Raw genomic sequence first — 25,638 nt, forward strand, 5'->3', positions numbered from 1 at the left:
TGTAGACATTTGACCAATTTGATTCTTATTTCAAAATAATTGTTTATAAAAATCTAGACTTTTAGTATACACTCTAACAAAAGGACCGGCGGAAAATATGACAACCTGATAAATTTGGTAGAAAATATTTTCTAGAAACTTCTTTAATTATAGTGACATGTTTTTATGCATATTTTATCAGTTACAAACGACAAAAGAAGTACATCTGGAGTTAAAAAAAAAGATTCTTTAAAAGATTATTGCATGAAACCTAGAAGATGACTTCATCTTCTAACAAACTCTAATAAACCGAGAACCACCTCATGACTACAGAGGTTATATGAGGTAATATAAAAATGAGATCCTCTCTGTTGACAAGGTAAGCAAGTTCTAGCATCCAAACTCTGTTTCTAAGTACTTCAATTACTGTACTTCTTCTATTTCTTCTACCTTTGAGAGAGAAACTGACTTGAACGTCGGAGGACCTAGACAGGGATCCCCATCTCGATCTTAGGTCACTAACATTTTGTCGACTCATCTTATTATGCGCAGGATCGTTGAAGGACTCTTCCAGATCGTCAAGAGGTCATCTTCATCGAGAAGCATCGTTAACCAGAGCTAGTACACCACTTCATAGATTTCAGACAGGATAACTACATAAGATTACTAAAATGTGATTATTCAAATTACTATCTACATCAAAAACAATTTAGATTCATTAAATAAGTTTAAAATGGATAATAATGACAAACTAATTACAATAAAGATCATAAAGATGCCAATTGCAAAATCACTCGACGATTTCTTGAATAGTTTGAAGTGTGTACTTAAAAACGTCAAACAGGTTTCCATCAGTTTTTTTGTTTCTTCTATAATACACAGCGGTGTATACCATTCCAATAAAATTGCAATTTATGTAGGACGAAGTGTACTTTTCGGAGCACTTATCCAGGGAGTACCAGCAATAGCAAACCTCCATGGTGCAGTAGCATGCTCAGGCAATGCATACTCAATGCCCACACGAGGTCCAACCAGTATCTTCTCAGGCAGAGGACCATCTAATAATTCTAATCCTCCTGCGAAGATGAGAAGCCTTGCTGAAGATCAAAAACCTCAAATTCAACGAAAAGAACTTCATATGCAGAACAATGTGACATACCAGGGCTGTAAAGGGAATGGTTTGACCAAGCAGTGGTTAACCCTAGTGCCTGACCAACCTATCCATGAGAATAACCTTAAATAAACTTCAGCGATTTTGTAATAGAAACAAGAGCAAATTGAAGAAACATCTGCATTTGCTTTGGCAATAATAATTTTCAACCAAGTATTAAATGTAATCAAGGTTATTTAAAAAAACTAGGGTGCATGTTCATGCAAAATTCTCACAGATTTTCATTTTGACGATCATGTTTACCTCTGTTCAATATTTAAATACAAACTGCAGGGTTCTCTGACATTGCATACGACCTTCAGGAGAATATGGAAATTTCCTTTTTAAACTGGCTAAATCAACAAAAAAAAGGTATTAATGACAAAATAATTTGTCAGAAAAAATTTTAGTAATAATAATTTTTATTTATTTTTGGTAATTCGGATATCCAGCTATTCTATCCGACTAATCCTGTTGGTGACCAGTCCGGTCCCAAATTTTCCACCAGCCATTAGGGTAAATCGGGAAGCACTCATGGAGGTCCAACCACGCAGCCAATGTTCTTAGGTTTGTTGTCGCACTTGAGGAAAATACTTGCAGTGCATCATAGCTGGGATTCGAACCTTTGATGTCTGGTTAACTTGGAAGATCTAACCGCTGAACCATAGTCTCGAGGGCTAGTAATGATAATTTTATTACTAGATTGTCTCCTATGATTAAAACTATTAATGATAGTACTATTGAATTTGCTATTAAATATGGTATTAGTGACAACTTTTTTCATTGTTAATTAGCAATATTGTAACTAAATAATCCAATAGTAATAAAACATTATCACATATATAATTAATTATCTACATTATTATCTCAAAAAATGTTTTAAGTAATACCTGTTTAATATAAGTTGTGTCAACTTTTTGTAGTGCTATATTGAACTAGTTATATGTCAAACATCAGTTGATAAGAAAACAGTCGTCAATATGCAGAATACATGTAGCTTCTCAGGTGCGAAACTTCAATATATCACAAAACATGTACTGTAATAATTGTCATTAATCTTCTATTTTGAATCTTGCTACCTTGCCACCTGTTCTTATTACTGATGGTTATCATATTCCTGTTAAAGGAAAAGGCTCTTTACGAGTATCTCCTCAGTTTTCTTAGACAAAGTGGTTTATGTTCCAAAGTTTTCAATACACTTATTATCAATCAGAACCCTCATGAAGTTTGTATTTCACAATGTATGGATAAAGAAAGCCTTGGTGAAAGACTATCACCTTTCTTTAAAGCACTTACTCTCACCAGCATTGGCATGAAGCAATGACATTGTCAACTTGATTATCCTTTAGTATGTAAAACAAATGAGTTTATTAGAGTTCCACCGTGCTAACCAAATTCATAGTGTGAAGCAAGTGAATATGGCCTGCATATACTGATGAACGTATTTCTTCTTTCTTTATCCAAATTCACTTCGATACAAGTCTTAGTCATGTATATAACAATGGTGAATTTTATTATATTTTTAACTTCTATAGATAATTGCACATAAAACTCATTCTTGGTGTATTTTGATTTTTTATTACAAAATAAGAACAAATTTAAATTTAGACACTAATACTGCTCTAGAACACATGTTATCAGTGCTTCATGAGGCATACACTAAACCACATGTGCACATACGTCTCTGTAGGATATTGTTGTGAATGCATAAATCAATATCTTTTTTGATGTTACACGTGCTACCATATTTAAGCAAGAAAACAAATAATGAGAAGATGCTATTATGGTTGGATATATGTGAATGGAAAAGAGGTGGAAAGGGAAAAGGCTTCATTCTTTGTTGGTTTATATTAATTCACAAACATTGATATTATGAACAAATACATGGGGAGAGACTCTCTCTGTAAGTACCTCGTGATGATTTTGAAATAATCAACCAAGTCAAGTTAGGTCTTGTGTGTGTTTGATGTCTTGTGTCTAAGTGTGCAGGAACTTAAGAGCACAAGAAGTCGAGCGAAAGACACAGCTAGTGAGAAGAATGACACGGAAGAGAGTCAACGGGCTCGAGACGAGAAGCCGGAGCGGAAGCTTGTTCAAGGAGAAGGCCGGAAAATGGGTTCGGGTGAGTCCTATTTCGGATGGCCGAAATCACCTAAACAAGCGGAGCCGGAATGGGGAGAAATCGAACAGTCAACAAGTTGTTGACTATTGCCCGGACTTGGTCCAAGCGCCCGGACCCCTGGGCGCAACCAGGGCGCTTCCTCGACGCGCCCTATACAAGGACTGTGTCAGCATGGTCCGGGAGCCCGGACCAGAAAAAGTTTATCTTCGCCGAACCGTTGCGACATGGATAAAACTTTACCCATGCCCAGGCACCCGGCGCCATTCCAGGCACCCAGAGCTGCCATGTCAGCAAACGGTCATATTCGACTAGCAGGCTATAAATAGAACCCTGGTCTCAGTAGTTTTACACAACACTTGAAAACGAACTTCTTTCTGTTCTATTTTGTAATCTAGTGCTTAAACTACTGTAAAAGGCTTCTCCGTCAGAAAGCGATTTGATAGTAAGCTTTCAACGTCTTGGACTAACAATCTTCTGATTGCAAATCAAATAAAAAGATCTGCCTCTTCTTTCTTTCTTGTTACTTAGTTTTTATTAAACAAGTGTTTCTTAATTTAGTTTGAAAAGTCGAGAAAGATTTGATTTGATTTTCAGGACAATTCACCCCCCTCTTGTCGGCCTTAAGGGGGCCAACACTCTCTCCTAGTCTTTCTTCTTAGGTCACCAAACAGATAAGTTGAAGTTGAATTTCAATTTCAATTTAGCAATTTCCCCTCTATCTCCGGCAACAAGATTGTCTAACACTCATCTCCTACTAAACTAATTAATCATATAACTTGTTTTCTACATGTTAAAATATTATTTTTTAGCTTTATCCTAATCCATTTTTAAACTTTGTTATTAAGAGTTTTTAATTGTTTAGGTGTTTATGATTTATAGTTAGACATGACAAGGTTAGCTCCTATACCTTTCCTGAGCACTCTCTCAATTAAAAAGGCTATAAGAGGTCTTATGATCCGATGCCTCATTCTTTGAGACCACAATATATTTCCTAGGCTCCATTTGTTTTGCAGAAAATACTATTCTAAAAACTAATTTTTGGATTTACCAATGTTTGATGCAATGGAAAATCAATCATATTGCCAATGAACAATTATCTTTTGGCAATAAAAAATATAAGCAGTTTTTAAGACAATGACTTCCATTGAAAAATAGCATACTTATTTTTCCCATCCATCAGCAAGGCCTCCACTCTACAAATACATCGCTCTATGCACCCATCCAAGCAAGCCAATTGACCCAAGTAGACCATCAAACCGAGTGATCCAGGCAAACTAGTCAGTCGATCAAATCCAACAAGTTTGGTCGGGTTGAACAGACTAATCAATTCAATTGAGCAACATGAGCTGGGTGGGCAGACATGTTGATCGAGTTGATCAATTAAATTGGGTCAATTTGATTGGTTAGGTTGATCAATTCATTTAGGTTGATGCGCTAGACAATTAGGTCAGGTTGAGTAAATCGGTCAATAGGATCGTGCCAAGTGGTCTGATCATGCAACGCAGGTTGGTTAGGCTAAGCAGGTCAATCAAGCTAGTCGGTCTAGCTAGGCCTATTGGTCTGGTTGAGCTAGTCCGGTTGGTTGGGTCAATCAAAGCTGGGTGGGATAGTCGGGTTAGTTGATCATCAAGGTGATTTCCGTCAGCTGAATCAAGTTGGCTAGTTGAGCTAGGATGGCTAGCAGATCAAGGTTGGTTGATTAAGTCATGCACTTTGATTGGGTCAGGCCAGTTGGTTGGTGGAGAAATCCCATTAGGCGTGGCGATCAAGCCGAGATGACCTAGTGGGTCAGTTCAAGTTGGGTGGGGCGAGCTAGCTAATTGAGTTAGCCAATGAAGTCGGTCAATTGAGTCAAGATAACCAGGCAACTAGTTGTGCTAAGTAGACCAATCAAGCTAATCAAGCCGGGCAGACCAAGCAAATCAACAAGACCAATTGGCTCGACCTAGAGAAGAGAAAAATATCTTTACCTTTATGCACCAAATGCAAGAAAATAGTGTTCAACATATCTTTGTAATATATCCAAACAATAGAAAAAATTCTATGTTCCTTGAGAAGGTAATGGATGAAGTAAACTTAAGCTAGTCTTGGTATAAAACAGATTGTCTTTTTGTAACAACAATAATATTGAAAAACATCTCATTTGCTCTTGCTCTCTATAGCATGTAATGTACAAAATCATGAATGAAATAAACCAAGAATGTGCAATGGAGAAAAAGTTGACCTTTCCAGGCCCTGTTAACAGGACAGGTTTCTCAGTGTTCTGGCCTCGACGTTCTTGTATGGTCTCCAGACCTGTAGTTAATCATAAACTTATTAAAACAGCATTTCCCTCTCAAGGTGTATCCTCTTTGAATTTCACATAAAAAGAATCACTCCTATACTACCGAGGCAAGCAGTAAAAATCATTGATAAAAACTTGATTCTTTCCACTCGGATGCTTAAAAAAACCAGGAATTAAGATTCATATATTGCAGCAAAGAGTACAAAAATGTATGAGTTCAGAGTTCTCCTATTTTATGAAAACACAATGGTAGTACAATCCACTATAATTCCTTAAATTTCTAAAAAAAAAAAAGCACATACTCCATATCCCATTGAAAAAATGCACACAACATTGGAGAAGAATTAACCAACATTTAATAGAGCAAGAGAAAACTCTGGGAAATCCATAAATGTAAATACATGAACAATCAAATAATATACAGTCAATTGTCAATATATATAAGAAATATATTTACTTTAAACAATTGCCCATAATAGACTGATGAATAAAAGAAGTAATAAAAGAAAGAGTACAAAAACACGAGGAGTGAAAGATAATAGTTAAAGACAAAGTGAAAATAAAATAGGAACATGGCACATTATTTATTTTGTTGAATATCTTGATGGAGAAATCTCAGTTTAACCATAACTTGACCAGGCTCCAATTTTAAACTAATATAAAGATCTTAATAGGCACTGCTATGTTGTGTTGTACAAAGCAATCAAAAGTTTCTTGTAGCTAAGATGGACTGAGAATATTAAGTAAACGATATAAATGCTCAAGGTTTTAAAAAAGCATACGCAAATGGTATGCATTAATCACTATGTAGCGCACATGTATGCAGGTGCATATATATATATATATTAGCATTGAGTCAAAAATTACTATTTATATAAGAAAATATAATAACTATCAAATAAAAAAATTCACATAAAAAATAAATGTAGGATGACAATGTAAAACACATAATACATAATACTATATTGATCAACAATGTAGCACATATCAATAGCATATATGAACATGCTTATAATGGAACACATGCACCCAAGTGTTGAAACATTTAAGTAATAGCACAAGTTACCAACCAAAAAAATTCATCTTTTGTAAGTATTTCATAATCAACAACAACAACCAAGCCTTATCCCACTAGGTGAAGTCGGCTATATAGATCCTTTTACGCCGTTGAGCTCTATCTCCTACTATATTATCTATACTTAAATACATTTTATCTTGTTTTATTGTTGCTAACCAATTCTTTTTTTATCTTCCTCTTCCTCATTTGATATGTGTGTGTGTCATAGTTTCACATCGCCTAACTAGAGCATTTATTGGTCGTACATGCCCATACCATCTTAAACGTATCTCTCGGAGTTTTCCCTCAATAGATGTAACTCCAACTTTCTCTCTAATGCTTTCATTTCTTATTTTGTTCATACATCCACCTTAACATCCTAAGTGCTTCACAATCATAAGAAACTTATTTTCTGAGGATAAAGATATCGTAAAAACCTTTATTATTTGAGAAGGAACTAGGACATATATAACATAGAATTTGTCTGACTAACCCAATCAGATTCCATTTATAACAATTTTAATTTGTTGGATGCCTGCATATACGACTGTATATATAGCAACATATATGAATAGGGGGCAGCCTAGGTCTCTTGGTCCCACATATTGAAGCCAAGTGCATATGTTATATGTGATGCTGCCCAATGCTGCAAACAACTAACTGGCTGCTTTTTAAAAGCAAAAAATGCTTCTGGACGATGAGGAGACCAAAATAAGAGAACACAATGCATTAGGATTATTGTTACCAATGAGATATGTCTCAGTGTCACTACCTTAGAGAAGCAAGTCAAATCAACAAGATCTCTACACTCCTCAAGCCACATTAAAGATTTTAAAAAACAAAGGAGAGTCTACACTGATGTTGTTAATTGGAAGAGCATACGGAAATCCTTCTATTAGCATTTGCCCAAAAAAATAGAGAGTATATACATCAAACTTGATAATTTAAGACAAACTAGGCATGTTTGATGCAGCAAACTGGCTTGCTGACAATCTTTTAGCCTTACCAAGTAGTGGGCGTGTTTTAGAAATACAATTTTATATTTTTGGAAAGCAGAAGGCACTCAAAGACGCATGCCATAAATGAGCATAAACGTCTTAAAAGTTTACAGAGCCAACAAGTCAAATTTTGCTTAGCCAAGCATGCCATACAATGAGCATAAAAGTCCTAAAGAGTGCAATTAGTTGTTCATCCAACATCATTACCGGTAGAAACAAAATTCAAGTATCCATTCTTTTGACATGATTGTATGCATGATTAGACAAATAGAACCAGTTATACCATTAATAGGCGCACATGAGCGAATCAAGACTGCAGCACCAACTCCCTCCTTATCTGCAACAACATTGAGCATCATATGGAGTCCATAGCACAGATATACATATGCATGCCCTCCTGGTCCAAACTATCACAAAAAATGGAACAAGAACAAATCTTCAACAATAATTCTACATTACTGACAATGGAAAAAAAAACATAATTATATAACAGACGCTTCACGTCAGGAATTTGCCTCACAAACTGGTCCAAATTCATGAAGGTTCATTCTAGTTATGCAATCTATATCTACCTCCGAAGAAAAGACAGCACAGGGATCAACAAAGAGCTTACTACAGGAGCAGTTCTCGAAGTGATGCCAAAGCGACCGTGGCATGCCGAATCGTTGGGCCTATATGCTTCCACCTATAACAAGAGGTCATTTCAAATTCAAAAGACACCAAAAACAACGGCAATACTCCAGTCCTCTGCTACATCCCCAAGTTAGGGCTTCAAATACGGGAAAGCAAAGAAAGAACACAAGATGGGAGATAATTCGGGCTTTACCTCGGTGATCTGGAGAATGACATCGTCTCGGCGGAGGAACTTGCCGAGCAAGCGAGGCGCTAGCTCGAGCGAATCGATTAGGAAGAAATTCTGGTGCAAGATAGCGCCCGGCTTCGAAAGAGGGGAAAATCCACCCACCATGCGCGCCGCCTCGGGCTGCTCGACGGATTTCGGAGGCCTGCCCTTTCCGACTCTAGCGGTTCTACGGTACCTCCGCGCGGTTCTTTTGAAGCGGGCCGTCGGAGCATCGCCGTCGGTCGTCGCGGCAGCCGCAGCCTGCCTCGTCATTCCCACGTGGAAGCTCCTAGATTCGTGCTGGGTCACTTTGGACTGCGCCAAATCGAACTGTGCGGGTGAGATCTGTTGGTGACCTTTTATGTTTGTACAAATCTTTAAAATATTTTATTTATTTTTTTTATAATTAAGATGTCGACTATGATTCACCTAGTAATAATTTATTTTTTTTATAATTAAGGTGTAGTATAATGCCTCACTTAGGGTATCCACAGCTATTAGAATCCATTGAGAGTTTTTTATTACCTCGTTTAGGTCATATCAAAAGTTAAAAATTTTATACCTTTTTTCACTATCAAAAAAATCTCTCAACAATTTTTTCATGGGTCTCACACTTTTCACTATGTATAATTCTCATTTCTCCTCCATATTATATATTATACACCATTAAATTTTTATAAAATTTAAATTTATAAATGGCTAATATGAAACGTCATGATCCCATATTTTTTAAACCTCTAAATCATATATATTTCTTTCCTAATTAAAAAAAATCTCTAATATTATATTTAAATTAATAAAACTTATTTTAATTAAAAAAATAAAAAAAATGATGAAGGAGCGGCTCCATCTGCCGCTCCTTGTCAAATGGGAAAGAAGCTCCCTCTCATAGTGGGAGGGAGCTTCTTCCATACCACATTTGTAGTGAAAGCTCCGAAGGAGTTTTTACTGTAGATGTTCCTAATTCTGAAAATAGAATCTCTGGTCTTTCGGTACGGTATAGTATTAGGATTGAAACATTAATCTCCAAATATAAAAATAGATTATTACTTAATAAAATAGGAGGAATAAAAACTCTGATTCTCATTTTCTACTTCAATCAATTTTATTCTCATGAGTAAAATGTCCTAATAGTTTAAATTCAAACTAGCATATTGAATGTTTTTGTGCTTTTGCTGCACCATGCCAGGGGCGGCTATTTAATTTTGCCGTTCTCAAACTGTGTTATCAAACAACTTAATACAATAAAATTTATTTATTTATTTATAGTTTTTTTTTTATAGTTAATAGTATAACATTTACCTATCTATTAAGTTATTATATTCTGGATAATTTGTTATGGAATAAACTTTCTGATTGTAAATTGAATTGGGATATCAAATATAGAATTATTCAAAGTAGTTATTTCTTAAGAATAGTTTTTGTATTTCACCTTCAAATATACACTTAGATTGATTGATCTAATCAAGTTAAACAAACAAAGCTAGAAGAACTAGATAAATAGATCAAGCAAATTAAGTTGAATGGATGAACAACTTGATAGTGTTAGATACATCGAGAACAAATTAGATGGTGGATTAAGTTGAGGAAAATTACCGGTTGTATAATTAATTATATGATAGTTTAGAAGGTGATAATATTTTTATTAATATTTTTTTGTTGAGCAATGTGTTTTCCTTCAAACAATTGCTCAATTATTCACATAGTTACACGACACATAACGGTGATTAAATTTTCTCTATTAAACAGTTTGTAATAAAATAAATAATTAAATATTACACTTGCACTAACTAAAATAACAAGTGGCCGATGTAAGTTGATGATGAAACAAACATCAAAGTTTGCTTCATGTAAATGCTTACAGTTCCCACATTACAAGTAAAAAAAAAATACAACACAAAATTATAAAACAAACATAAAAACAATTTTTTACCAATATCCTAGCCTTTAGATTTGATGGTTAATATTCTCTGCACAAAAAGCTTCACTGAAGGCTATAAGTTGAGCAAAAGATGATACAATAATTCTTCATATACAAGAGACACTAGGGAACATTTATCCCTCTTTCAGCACGAATTTAAGAAACTCGATGCAATCTCTCAGTAAAGCAAATAGAGAAAGAGAAAGAAGAAATCAAATTCTTAAAAAACAGAGCTCCTTTTATAGACTCATCCTGTGGAATCTCACAATCTATGCCAATTTCTGCTTCAATAAAGCAGCACAAAATTAATCCTTCATAAATAACTAGTGAATCAACTGTGAGACCGAATGATGGATCAGGTATAACAAAAAGCTAGCTTGGATTTAAAACATTTCAGTAACCCCTATATTGCATGTTGCACTTCTTGATGCTTATACACATAAAACAGGAGTTCTAAGATAACCTGTGAGGAAGTAAGAACTTCAAGAAGACAGTTGTGGTGTTGCCTTGGTTGCCTCTGAAGTAACAGCAATTGTATCAGCAGTCACTAAACTCCCAACAAAAGTCACTAAACTTCCAAAGATAGGAGGGTTTTGGAAGAGCAAATCTCATGAGACTCGAATCCGTTTATTGTTGCTGCAGCGAGGACACTTGTAGTTCTTGATATACTCAGCCTTTGCAGGGGTGACCTTGACGCACTTTCCATGGAACCATTTCTCACAAGTATCGCAGAAAATCCAGAAGTTATCCAGGACAGAACTCTCTCCACATGAGGCACAGAGATAATCATCCTCTTCCTCATTCAACTCCTCGTTCTCTTCCTTAGCATTCTTTCCTCTGCAGTTTTTGGCCTGATATTCAGCCTTCTGTAAATTGTAAATAAAATAAACGGTTAATTTGTGCTAACCTTAGGCACAGATATTGCCTACTATTGATCCAAGAGTGTCAAAAATCCCATCACATAAGAAAAAAGCCTATTGGAAATTCCACTGAGTCTGACACAAGATTTCATGTTTAAATAGAGTAGTGCATCAGATACCAATCCACTCACAGTGAGGAGATGAATGTTGTGAGCTGTTATCATGGAACTACAATATGAAGAAGGTTAAGAGAATCATCATTTACTGGAATAACTAATCCAAGAAAGATGATTCAAAGCACAATTCAACTACCTTCATTCTTTAAATTTGAAGCAGTACAAAATTAATTATAATCAGTAGAACAGATCTAAACCTCTCATACATAGTAGACATTTATGTGCTTCATATAAATAAGTGAAAAAGAGAATAAGCGACTGCCAATCTGATATTTTGATAGCCAATTGAAATTGTACAAGATGGTAATAAATGGTTTACGTTAAACATCAACAATAAATCATGTAAATCCCAACTATTTGAGACAAACTGTACAGATCTTATCCCTCCTTAAACCAAATTAAATCATACTTAGTCCCATTAACTAGAATTTCATTTGTTCTTCCTCTCTCCCTCAGCCCTTCAACTCTAATTCATTTAATTTATCTAACTAGAACATCTATTCCTCATATTTGGATATGCCCATACCAACCTCCTCCGTGTTGGCCCTAGGATGAGTTGGCGGGGGGGGCCCTGGGGGCGAGCGTATTCGCCTTTTTGCAACCATGGATATGCCCATACCATCCTGACACATTGTCTTGTATCATTTAATAGCATCTAATTATTCTTGAATAATAAATTTGATTTTGTATATTTCTTAGTAATCTCACATATTTATCTTATGATTCTCATCTCTATTATACAAGTTTCTGACCAATTGTTCCTAACTACCTTATAAATATCAAAGGTGATGTAAAGTTTTTTGTATAAGTTGTAATTGTTGGAAAATCCAAAATAGGTCATAGGTGCCCTTAGGTGGGAAGCTGAAGAAGGTGAAAAGAGTTAGATAAGGATAAGGGCCACAAGGCTCTTCACTTCAAAATGTCCATCACAGGGAGCCTATAAATGCAAAACAATTAGAAAAGGTCCCAGCTTTAAGTGAATTGATCTTTTCTACACTTAACCATCTAAATAGATACCTCTCTTCATGATGAGATCATAAATCAATTCAACCAAAAAAATACCTAAATGAAATATATCTCCAAATATTCTTGTAAGGAGTATATTGTATTAACGATCTGGACAACCACTTGAAGCCTGCACAAATGTAGGGTTTAGTTGAAGGATAAGTCCCATCGATAGTTGTTGTTGGATCGTAAATAACGCTAGAGGGGGAGGTGAATAGCGATCGTCGAAAATCGTAAATAAAATCGAGTACGCAGCGATAGAGAAAAATTGAAGCAACGCTAACACATCAGGTTTTACTTGGTTCGGAGCCTTTGTCGACTCCTACTCCAAGTCCCGCACATGAGAGTGCTTTCGGTGGGCAATTCACTAATAGTTCGGAAAAGTATTACACAATAAGTACAAGAACTATAAAAGTTGCCGACAACAAAGAAAATAGAACTGAGTCGTAGGTTGTCGGAGAAGCTTCGCAGCGTCGCAGGAGCGTCTTTTGGAGTAGCGCGCAAGAGAGCAATCGTAGAAGAAGTTGTCTCTGGCTCTTGGTGGAAGGTTGCTTATATAGGCAGTTCCAGACGCCTAGATCCCTTCCCGGCGCTCAGGCCGTGACGTCAGCCCATCCAATCAGCACACTCCAAGCTGGCGACAAGATAACTTTAGGCATTCTAGGCGCTCGGACCAGCTCCGGGCGCCCAAATCCCTTCCGGGCGCTCGGACCCCCCTTTTCCAACAACTCTTTTTCCTGCAAGAAAAGGTTAGTATGAGATAATTAGATAACAAGTAGAGTAGTAATTAGATTCTGTCTCGAGACCAGAATCTAGTCAAGATCTCAACTTAGATTTCCGAAATGGATCTAAGTTGGATCGACGCCTACTGTTCTCTCAAACGGAGAACGCGTCCTCATCAAGTCACTCCCCTCCAGTGACTTACCTTAACTTACCGTTTTGCCCAACATCCGGTCAGCTTGTCAACCTGTCTGGACTTCGTGCCAGCTATCTGGTCGGCCCGTTGACATAACTAGGCTTCCCTGCAACACTGAGTTATCACAATAGATAAAACAGTAAAGTAAGATAGTGTTAACAGATTTCAATATTCGCTGGTCCAGTCGACGGCGCACGGTCGACCGGAAATCAGTCGGTCACATATAACCTAGGGTTACCTCCCCTAGGACTGCCCAGCTTCACTCACTAGGACTTCCATTGTCTGACTTCACTCACTAGGACTTCCACCACCTAGCTTCACTCACTAGGGCCTGGTTTCACTCACCAAGACTTCCACCACCTAGCTTCACTCACTAAGACTTCCACTTTGCCTAACCTCCAGTTAGGACTAGTCACTCAGTAGACTTCTCACTTGCCTATCCTTTGGTTAGGACTTACCTTTGCTAGTCATCTGGTCCTGACTAGACTTCTCTCTTCCAAACATCAAGTCTTGTTTGGATCAACCTTTGGTTAAATTGACCAAACTTAAGTATATTGTCAAACATCGAAACCCTAGAGGTCGATTGCACCAACAGTTGTCAAAATAGTATTCTGGATCCCATGGTCAACACATCTAAGGTAAGATAAGTGAAATAGGAAAGTGTTGACAAAGATTAGTAAAAGAGATAAAATAGAATTGTTTTGTATGTAAATCTAAAAATTATTTAGGTTGCATATTATGTATTATGTTCAAGTTGCATGTTATGTATGATTTAAAATCTCGAATCGTGCCAAGGTTTCTATCCCGACCAGAACAATATGGTTTCGGTACCATATCATGTCATGCTAATAAGATATAAAAAATAAAATATTTTTTAAAAATATTTATATATATATATTAAATTAATAGGATAATTTTATTAGACTTTAATTAAGTCTATTTAAATTATACTAATATAGCTAGAAGTTGATTAAAATTATTAACCTAAGTTTATTATTAAAGCCAAAGTTAAAATCTTCATTGTTCCCTGTTACGTGCTGATTGCGTGCACACGCGAACGCGTAGTGGCGTATCGGCGTTGTGTCGGTACTCGTCCATGGGCAGAACGAGATGTTTTGCTCATATCGGGTGAAACGGCTCGAGATTTTAATTCATACTCTAACTTGTTATGTATCATTAAGCACCCAAGTATTGTCCCTACAGGGGTGTTCAGTTAGTTAGAGGGTGACAAATTTGCACAATGGGGCAAGGATCAATTCTCGGCGGACGCATGTCCTCGGGAAAAAACTCCTCCCACCTCCTAACCACTTGGCAGTCGGCTATAAGTTAACCTCGTGATTTACCTCCCTTCACATAACCTGGGGACGAACTGTAAGAGACGTCTGGGGTGAGCGTAATTATCTTTTGCTACAATTAAGTACCCAAGTATCATATTATTATAAGATTAATAATAGCAAGAATTATCAAAAAAAAAATAGAATGGATTATTATGAGTAATGACATCTATTGAAAAGAATTAGTAGATAATAAAAATATATCATAATCAATGACAAAATCATATTTAGTAATACAGAATTACTAAACAATACAAGATTATCATTACAAATTAAAATCCTGTATAATATTTGTGCTGTATGATTCATTTAGATCTTCAAGACATCTGAATCAAAACTTTGCGATTATTGCTAATAGAGAAAGTTTAATGTTTAATAGCTGATTGAATTTCACCTGCCTGACAATGAGTAAAGAAAGAGATGAGTTATGTGCTAGGTTTAATGGATGGCATATTGTGATTGGAAGCAAAATTGGAGACATAATCCTGAACACATAATAAACCTCAAGCAGTGATGAAGGTTAGCTATTCAAAGGGTTGAAGCCATTGGGAATTCTTTGTTGTTTCCTGTGTGAGTTTAATAGGATTCAAGCTAGGATCAATGAGAAGTTGACTAGATCAACCATCTTTACTGAAATTACTCAATTACATTTCAACCAATTCATTTGACTCTCAATTTTATCAAATTTCTTTTGGTTTTATCCATTATTTGGTGACATCTAACTCATTTTTAGGAAAAAAAAAATGAAATTTCTAGTTATTCTACATTTTCCTTTGGTCTTCATGAGAGGCCTGATTGCTCTAGAAATATTGGATTAACTTTTGCAGATACCGGTCTAACTTGAGTACAGTATTGACCATTGTTGACAACCATAGTTTCACAGCCAAAGTCTCATTTCGAGCTAAGATTTTGATCCCTAATCGAAATGAGACAGTGTTGGTGCCATGTCATGCATACTGGCATGTTGTCTTGGAGGCACCAAGGAGGAAAGCAAAGAATTGGGCTACCTCATAGACGTCAGCACTCACATGTCTGCTAAAGGCACCTAGGAGAAGAAGAGCCATAACACTTGACTCACAAATGTCACATGACCTCGTCAACATTGTGAAGCCTTTGCATGAACATTGCCTATCATCATGCTGCAATCTCGAGGTTGTTCCATGTGTCGATCAACAAGCAGAACAAGTTTCACCCATATTGATTGACACAAAGAATGAGATTTCAATCCATGTTTCAGTTAGATACTATCCTATTGTTAGCTCAATTATTTATGTACTCAAACCCAAATAGCAAACTAGAAACCACTGTTTGTATTGTCATTTCATCTTGTCTTAGAAACAATAATAATTGTATTTCCTTCCAGATGACCAGGTCATTCTTTATTGACTAAACCATCCAGTTCTTGCAGACATTGAATTGAATAAAAAGCACCAAATAAACCCTCAAACATTAACATTTCTTAATTATTCTTTTCTCTAATTTTCATGACAAACAAATTTGTGGGACTATAGAGTCAAATAAATTGAGTAAATTGCATTAACAAATTGCTGAGAGGTAACAAAACGTCATGTCCAAGGGAGATACAACTCTATAAATATTGATAATGGAGGAATCCCTTTTTTTCTCAAGAAGCTTTATTAAAAATTCAAAAGATGTGTTTGCCACAACACAGGCTAAAATAAATGTTGAATAGGATATTTATTAGAGCATTTTAAACTTAAGCATGTTTAATAAAATGTAGATCCACTATATTAACGGCCCTCCTAGTGTCGACCCCACGGATTTGGAGGGAGGTAAATGTAAGTACACAGGCGTTAGACGCATGGTGGAGTAAACCCCAGGTCATTAGTTCCTAAGAATCGACCGCTGGCCATTATGCTAGAGAAACTTAAGCATGTTTAATAATATTATGATCCATCATTTTCAATTTGATTGTTAATCAGTTAAAAAATACCCCCAAAAAAAATGCAAATGTCCATGGTGCTTTTAATTTTATCGAAGCTAATGTTTGTCTAACTTGTCAATCAACATTTAAACTAACAATGAAATAATGAATGAGAACAACAAACGAGAAAGCTTGATGCATATGACTAATCCAATAGACTCAAGGAAATCATTGCTAGCTTCAATTACTTACAAGTCAAATAATGAAGATGTTATTGTTATCTTTTAAGAATAAATTTATTATTTTCTACAACGCAATCAAGGTTTTTCCATATATTGTTCTGCGGTGGATTTGGGTTCTCAGACAGACACATCACTTAACATGCTCAACACGTGTCAAAATGCATCAGGATCAATTTGGATGGGTTTTAATCCTTAAATTCTCTTCACTCAGTTTGTTTACTTCCATTAAAAAAATAGAACTATAGTAACTAATAGTCAATGAGTTAAAATTTTAAAGAAACAAATTATAAATATATAACAAATAGATTAAATAATGATATATCTTATCAATACTAATATTTGTGCACTGAATAGGGGCATCAATTCTTGTAGTATCTAAGTCAGATCAAGCCCATAATTTTCATAACCTAGATTAAATAATGCTCCTCTGTTATTTGGTATTCAATATATTTTTTCTGTACACCCAACATATTTCTTCCTTCATCACTAGATGTTACACTTACATTTGAATAATTGGAACTGGAACAAGCATTGCCAGAGAAATACACAATCATGAAGCTCTGATGTGACTGACCAATAAATAATGCTTCAAAACGACAATATTATGAAGGATATGAGTCCGATGAACTTCAACCATAATCAATCTCAGCTACACACTCCCTTATATATTGACGATCATGAACTTTATTCATGGCTGAACAGAGGAAAGAGTGATGCTGTATCTATTGAAACCTAATATATAAGATGCACTTGTTTGATAATTGGTTGAGACTTCCTATTGAAATCTCAAAGTGCATACAGAATTAAGGAAATTTCATACATGATATAGCATCTAAATGTTCGTACCAATTTTTTCTGTTTAGAGCCAGAGGTCTTATCCTGAATCTTTCCATTTACAACTTCACAAATGGTAGGCAAATCAGCTATCATATCTAATAAAAGCTTCCTGCATCACAAAAAACAAATAAAATTACTTTCATGGTTCATCTTGAATAATACAATAACAATCAAGTCTTATCCCACTAAATGAGGTCGGCTATAAATAAGAAAAAATGATGATCAGAAAATTTGAGAATTAGGTAGTATGTGATACCATAACGTGAAACAAAAATAATTAAGATAAACAAAAAAGGTTATCCATGAATTGACAAAAAAAAACTAACTTTTTGAGCAAGTAATTATTTTTTGATTAAGAAATGATGATATGATGGATGGAACGACAACAAAAACTATTTTGCATTGATGTTCTAGTCTATGGTTGGTTTGGCATTGCATTTGCATTTCAAGAGTACATTTAGAGAATACACTTTTTGCTAAAGTACACCATGAGAGAATTTAGTGTTTGGTACCCTGAATGTCAAAAATTATTTGCAAAATAATTTTAGCATATAGTGTATGGTACAAGTATGCTTGGAAATTTCATTTTCCTTTTTAAATAAAAAGATTATGTGCCTTCCATAACGAGCTATGAGAGCTTGTTTAAGTTTTTCCTAAGTTAGATTATCTTTGATCTCCTTAAGAAGATTAAGCCAATGTGGATGCTACCTTCAATGGTGTTGTTTCAACCCTGTTCCTAACTGTTTGTTGATCTCTTGTAAAAGAGAACCATGTTGGTATATTTGAGACATCAATCATTGCATAATTACTCTTATTTCTTCCATATTTCCTTCTTACGTCACCATCCTCTCTTCCAAAATATTAACCCTATTAGACATCTTTGGCATTCCTTCTAAGCATACAACCCCTCTTACATTGGCAAGTCGGACCAATGTTGGAATTCCAAAATCAAAATAGAGAAACACACATAATTTTATTAGATTTAACACAAACAATATAAAAAAGAACACTCAAATCTACTAAAGAAATTCTCTCCACCAGTGAGAGTCAATGCTCTCTCCTGATAATAATTCTCAAATCCTCCCCACCCTCTCTAACTTTACACAAACTTATAATCACACACATACTTAAAACATACTAACATAGCTATCACATAGATGTAACTGATTCTAAAACATGATTGTCACCTATATATTAATTTTGTTAGGCCTCTTTTTGTTTTGTTCCTCCTGGAATATACAAGTCATGTCTTGGGTTCGTTTCCCCCATAATCCAGCACTTGGCCCACATCTGGAACTTGGTTCCTATCATAAGGTGGCAGATGATCTCAAGTAGGATCTGTGCTTCTCCATATCTTGTTTCTGGTAAATTGCAGCACTACTATTTGCAAATAATGGTTCAGTTATACCCAAACTTTTCTAGATGCACACCCATCCCCCCTTATTCCTGTGTTTATCTAATCCTTGCAATGGCATGGTTCACTAATCAAATAGTTAATTTGTTGAAGACCAAAAGGACAATTGGCTACTGTTTATGAGAATTTGGACCCTAACTTCTATATAAAATATACAAGTTGAATGAAAAAAAGAGAGTAAAAAACTCTTACGATAAAGGGTTACAGTATCACAAGACAACTGTGCTACACGTTTATTGTCAACTGGATCTTCATAAAAACAAATGAAAAAACCATTGCCTCTAAATGGCAAATTATGTTTCTGAACTTTTAAAAACAAGGCAATTTACATCCAAAAGATTTTCCACTCAACACTGTTCTATAGCTAACTATCATTTTTACAGACAAATTATTAGCAAAGTTTGCTGAGAAACCATGAATGAAACAATTATTCTAGAGAGAGAAAATGCTCTAATTGCATCTCCTAGACTCAAACATTACAGGTCAATGGAATTTATGGTTATAATCTTTTAGAATTTTTTTATAAAAGGTATGATGAAAGTAAATAAAACTGCAAATTAATAATTCACATTCTACCTACTACAACTGCATGCCTACTTGTGCTGCAAATGTTTATTTGACTCTCAATGATTCATTCAGAAACAATCCATCATGAGCATATAGTAGTGAACTAATTCGTTGTATTGTCTGAGACAGAAGTGAACCACGTATTGAGTAGCTTAACAAGGATTTGGATGTATGAAATATTAGGTGCTTATGTTTGAGCATAATTGACACTTGTTTGTACAACAACAACAACAACAACAACCAAGCCTTTTTCCACTAGGTGGGGTCGCCTGTATGAATCCTTTTACACCAATGAGCTCTATCTCCTATTATATCATCATCTATATTTAAATAAATTTTATCTTGTTTTATTGTTGCTAACCAAGTCTTTTTTGGTCTTCCTCTTCCTCGTTTGATATGTATATTTATCATAGTTTCACATCGCCTAACTGGAGCATTTATTGATCATCTAAGTACATGTCCGTACCATCTTAAATGTGTCTCTCGGAGTTTTTTCTCAATAGATGCAACTCCGACTTTCTCTCTAATGCTCTCATTTCTTATTTTGTCCATCCTCGTATGCCCATACATCCATCTTAACATCCTCATCTCTACAACTCTCATCTTCTGCTCATGTGCTTGAGTCATAGCCTAACATTCAGCTCCATATAACATAGCAGGTCTAACTGCGGTTTTATAGAACTTACCTTTAAATTTAAGAGGTACTTTATGGTCACATAAAACACTCGACGCTCCCCTCCATTTCACTCATCCTGCTTATATTCTATGTAAGACATCTGTCTCAATCCCTCCATCATTTTGCAAAAATGATCCTAAATATTTAAATATCTCGGTTCCGGGCAACTCGTCCTCTCCTATCTTAACAATTGTTTCATTACTTCTAATATTGCTAAACTTAAATTCCATATATTCTGTCTTTAATCTACTAAGCTTAAAACCTTTCCCTTCTAGTGTTTCCCTCCAAGATTTTAGTTTAGCATTTACTCCTTCACGTGTCTCATCTACCAAAATAATATCATCTGCAAACAACATGCATCACAGTACTGTATCTTGAATGTGCGCAGTGAGTTTGTCCATAATTAGTGTAAAAAGATAGGGACTTAGAGTTGATCCTTGATGTAACCCTATCTTTATTGGAAATGCTTCAGTTACTCCGCCTGAAGTCTTTACTCTGGTCGTTATATCCTCATACATATCCTTAATTAGTTCAATATATATTACGCTAACACCTCTCTTTTTTAAAATTCTCCATATAATTTCTCTTGGGACTCTATCATAAGCTTTTTCTAAGTCAATGAATACCATGTGTAGATCTTGTTTTTGCTCCCGATATTTTTCAATTAATTGTCTAAGAAGATGTATAGCTTCTATTCTCGACTTTCCAGGCATGAACCCAAATTGACTTTCTATCACTGTGGTCTCCTTCCTTAATCTTTTTTCTATTACTTTCTCCCAAAGTTTCATAGTATGACTCATTAGTTTAATACCCCCATAGTTTGCAAAATTTTGTACATCTCCCTTGTTCTTATATAAGGGAACTAGAGTACTTATCCTCCATTGATTAGACATTTTTTCGTTTTCAATATCATGTTAAATAATTTTGTAAATCATTCAACACCTTGTTTCCCTAAGCACTTCCATACCTCTATCGGAATATCATCTGGTCCAACGACTTTTCCATTGTGCATCTCATTTAAAGTTTGTTTTACTTACTTCTGAAGTTTGAATTCTACGATAAAAATTAAAATTTCTATGCTCATTTGACCTACTTAAATTACCTAAGTTAAGTTGGTCACCTAAACCTTCATTAAAAAGTTGATGAAAATATCTCTTCCACCGCTCTTTTATTTCTCCATCGTTTACTAATACCCTATTACATTCATCTTTAATACATTTTATTTGGCTAAGATCTCTTATTTTCCTTTCTCCCGCTTTAGCTATTCTATAAATGTCTCTTTCCCCTTCTTTTGTATCCAATTTTTTATATAACTATTTAAAAGTTTCATTTTTTGCTTCACTCACTACTTTCTTACCTTCTTTCTTGGCTATTGTATATTTTTTTAAGTTTTCCTCGTTCTTACAAATATATAATTCTTTATAAGCTATTCATTTTTCCTTCACTTTCTCTTGTACTTTCTCATTCCACCACCAAGATTTTTTACTTAGTGGTGCATGTCCCTTTGACTCACCGAGTACACTTTTAGCTACTATTTTCAACTTTGATACCATCTTATCCCATGTTGTATTAGAGGCATCGTATATGTCACCTAATGCTTGTACTTCTACCTTCTCCTTAAATATATTTTGCTTCCCATCCTTTAACTTCCACCACTTAATTCTAGGAATTGTATATATTTTCTTTCTATTGATACTATGTTTGAGGCGTATATCCAACACTACTACCCTATGTTGGGTAGTTAAGCTTTCTCCAGGGATGACTTTGCAATCTTTACAAATCTTTCTATTCTTCTTCCTAATCATAAGAAAGTCAATTTGTGATTTATTATTCCCACTTTTGAATGTGACTAAGTGTTCTTCTCTTTTCTTAAAAAGCGTATTAACTAATATAAAGTCATATGTTATCGCAAAATCTAATATAATTTTCCCTTCCTCATTTCTTGTTCCAAACTCATAACTCCCATGACACTTGTTTGTACATGAATAAAAAATAATAACTTTGCTATGTATGTCTGTTAGTTGATGGTGTCTCTCTTTGCCCTCATATGGCACACACCTACGATTGATCCTGCTCAGGACAGTTAGCCAAACCCATTAGGTAATCTTACCCTTTGCACCCAATCCTCAAGAAGACTTTTGTGGCTTCTCATGTTGATGTTCAGAGTTCTACAAGACTGTTTATTTTGCTTCAGCACCAAAGCCTTCTCATAATGGTTGAAAGGAGCACTACTTCCATTGTTACCCAAAATCTTCACTGAAATAGTCGTCGTTGTCCTTCAGTATGCACTTTCGTCTTGGGTTTGTTGAGTATTAAAAGTATAAATATATAGATTAGTTACTTTATAAACTGATCAAGGTTTTGAGATAAGTGAATAACTGATTAGCAAATCAACTTTTAAATGGTAAGGACTGCGTTCAAATCATAACTAAAAAATAATAATAATATTTCATTATTTCATGTGTTAAGTTAGTGTCAATCAAGTGAAATATATTAATTCACACATGAAGGGGAAGCATTCAGAATATAAATTTATACAGACTGATCCTTTTCTAAGAGCTTGAACTTTTGTAGTAAGCAGTTAATGAATCAACTTTAAGATGGAGGAGACGAGATACTTCTTTTGTTGTTTCAAATGATTTGCTCGTCTTGCCGACCGCTATGTGTCTCATTGCTTTTATGTATTTTAAAAATTGGCATGATACTTATCAAGCACTATCTGATTTTGTGTCCATTTAATGAACTATGTGAAATTGAACATACTGACATGAGTATATCACTAAAAAAATTTAGTTTGGTCAAACAGGTATCACATTAACTTCTGAATTGCCCGACAAAGTTTACCCATAGTTAAATGACTAACTGACAAGAAAGGAGTTCATATGAATGTGTAGGACAAATGGATAAGCATTGACAAGAATATAATCAACAAATTTCATCTTACTCACCTATGTTTTTTATCAAACTGAAACCTGCCACTGAAATAAGATGACAAGGCAAGTAACCATGCATCACTGTGTAAAGCAACCAAAGATAACCAGGGTTTCTTTTCCATTCCATCTCTAGCAAAGTTAATGCCCAAAACAGGCTCTGGAATCTCTGGAGGAACTTCTTCTGCAGGTAAACTAACCTCCCACTGCTCATCTGGATATCCATAGAGACACAGATTTTCTTTTGCTGGAAAAAGTAGCATGTGGTTAAGGTCAAAGTAACCACATTACAGCAGGAACAGTACCAAAAGCAAGTTCACCAACATATTGGTTATAGCATTTTGGATCAACAAATCTCTATCTTCACCAAGTTCTAAGACCATAGTAGTTTTGAAGGAAAAAGCAAGGAAAAAACCAGATTGTATCATAAGTATTAGTTGATAATATTGGGTAGACAGATAGTAAAACCTATATTGTATCAGTGTTATTCAGTGTATAAAATGTTTCCTGATTGATTGACTATTGCATAGATATCCTCCACAAGGATAACAGTATGTAAAACATCTTCTTATGACTAATTACCTAAGAAGTTAAATCTAATGCTGCAAAGAGGAGTGACTATATAAGGCCGCAGCAAATAATGGAGATTCAAACTTTTTAGGAGGCATAAAATGGAACCTACATAAGCATGCAGTGATTATTGCCTTTATACTCTCATAGTTGATACACGATTCCATGTTTTACATTCTGTTGATTAACAGAATTATATAAACGTTATTGCTTCTTATTTATTGCATTTTAAAGATGGTGAACAGGACACAGGGCATCATTGAGTTACATCAAGGAAGCCTTAATCCCAAAATGAGAATAATTAAAGAAAAAAATTATAGACGATGATCAATGTTGAGCAATTTGTCATATTACTCCACCTCTACATAAAAGAAACAGCTAAGCCTTAAAGGTCAAGCATTGATAGTATACTAGTAAATGCTAATAGTAAGAAGCAATAAAATCAACTACAAATTACTATTCAAGAAAAGCATAGGCAAACTGTCAAACTCTTGCTCCATTTGTTAAAAATTGACAAATGGCAGGACTCCAGAGTATTTTCACCATAATTCTCCTTAAGTTCAGAATTAATATGACCCAGAGAAACACTATTCTTTAGAAACAATAAGGAAAACTATATCAAAGAAAAGGAAAAATAACACATCAATCTGTGAGCATGTTGTCCACTGAGCACATTCAAAGAAAATAACACTACTCTTTCACATATAGTGTAAGTATGTCAAACATACTAGCACATTCAAAGATATTTTACCTATTTATAAAACCATTACTGGCCACTGAGCATTTACTATCCCCTAGTGTTTCAATTTTTCTTATGAGAGTTTAAGGTTGGTTATGGTTTACACAATTGCATAATGAAAGAGGTTATTTATTAAATCAGAATGTTATTTATTGGAATTGACTATATCTTAAGAGGATGTTCCTTCTCCCTCCTAGCTTGCTACCCAAGTAAACCTAGCCTCAGTCTAAGCACACAAGAAGACCTAGGGTGCTCACATTTAATATGGAATAATGAGGCACCGAGCACCCCAAACAATAGGTAAATTTATAACACATCAGTGCTCAAACCACTAATGCTAGTTTTCTGAATTATTGATTATTCGAATCCCTGGTACTCGCAATCTGGTAAATTTCAGATAAACTGGAAACAATGTAACTCAGTAACTCCCATCGCAAAAGCTCAGAGTACTACAATTGCATGTGAATGTATCTCTCTCCATTGCAATAACCCCACAAAACTAAAGACCCAAATGCCGAGGCTTCATTACTTACAACTACTTGAATTCCAAAACCTAAGTTGACTAGCAGGAGCTAAGATGGAGGAACTACAAACCAGGATCGCATTGCTGATAGAAGTCCTCGAAATCTGCATAGACGAATCACCAGAAACCGGAAGAAGGTCAATGAAGATAACATCTCTGAAAAAGTAAAAGAAGGAATGAGCAAAGTGGAGTTACCGGTGGTGAGGGCCTTGAGGATGCCAGCTCGCCGGTTCTTGATGTCGCGGAAGACCTCCTCCACCATGCGGGAGTTTTGGGAAGCCGATCCACGGTCCATCTGGGGGATCGAGGACCGGCAATTGACAACGAAGAGAGAGGTGGCAAGGCGAAAGAAGGGCGTCAAGCTTCGAGAGAGAAGACGAAGGGAAGAAGAACTTAACGGTGGGACAAGGGTAATATTTCTAATAATATTTATATATTTCTCCAAGCGGAGAAGGAAGAGGATGGGAGAAAAGTACGGCTTCCGGTAAATTAGTCGTGCTGATATACCCACGTACGATTGCACAACCAAGTGGGGTCCATCGGTCGACGTGGCAACCTATGACGGGCGATGAAACCGGGAAGATTTTGTGGAGGAATTTTCATTTTGCCTGC

The 25,638-nt window shown here is 35.4% G+C and overlaps 2 protein-coding genes across 2 annotated transcripts; both read right to left on the bottom strand.

Annotated features, from left to right (window-relative positions):
• Nucleotides 1–697: 697 nt before the first annotated feature.
• Nucleotides 698–8,757, bottom strand: LOC121969639 (DNA-3-methyladenine glycosylase-like). The gene is made up of 6 exons (XM_042519836.1): nt 8,417–8,757; nt 8,204–8,275; nt 7,874–7,997; nt 5,476–5,546; nt 1,139–1,196; nt 698–1,055 (listed from the first exon to the last, which is right to left on the bottom strand). Exons 1-6 carry the CDS (start codon nt 8,702–8,704, stop codon nt 892–894), a joined length of 777 nt encoding a protein of 258 aa, XP_042375770.1. The 5' UTR covers nt 8,705–8,757; the 3' UTR covers nt 698–891.
• Nucleotides 8,758–10,402: 1,645 nt separating this feature from the next.
• Nucleotides 10,403–25,426, bottom strand: LOC121969640 (PHD finger protein ALFIN-LIKE 3-like). Its single transcript, XM_042519837.1, has 5 exons — nt 25,222–25,426; nt 25,098–25,130; nt 23,213–23,441; nt 17,617–17,716; nt 10,403–11,218 (listed from the first exon to the last, which is right to left on the bottom strand). Exons 1-5 carry the CDS (start codon nt 25,319–25,321, stop codon nt 10,961–10,963), a joined length of 720 nt encoding a protein of 239 aa, XP_042375771.1. The 5' UTR covers nt 25,322–25,426; the 3' UTR covers nt 10,403–10,960.
• Between the last annotated feature and the right edge of the window lie 212 nt (nt 25,427–25,638).

This window comes from Zingiber officinale, chromosome 4A (genome assembly GCF_018446385.1).
Source record: "Zingiber officinale cultivar Zhangliang chromosome 4A, Zo_v1.1, whole genome shotgun sequence".
Classification (NCBI taxonomy): Eukaryota; Viridiplantae; Streptophyta; class Magnoliopsida; order Zingiberales; family Zingiberaceae; genus Zingiber; species Zingiber officinale.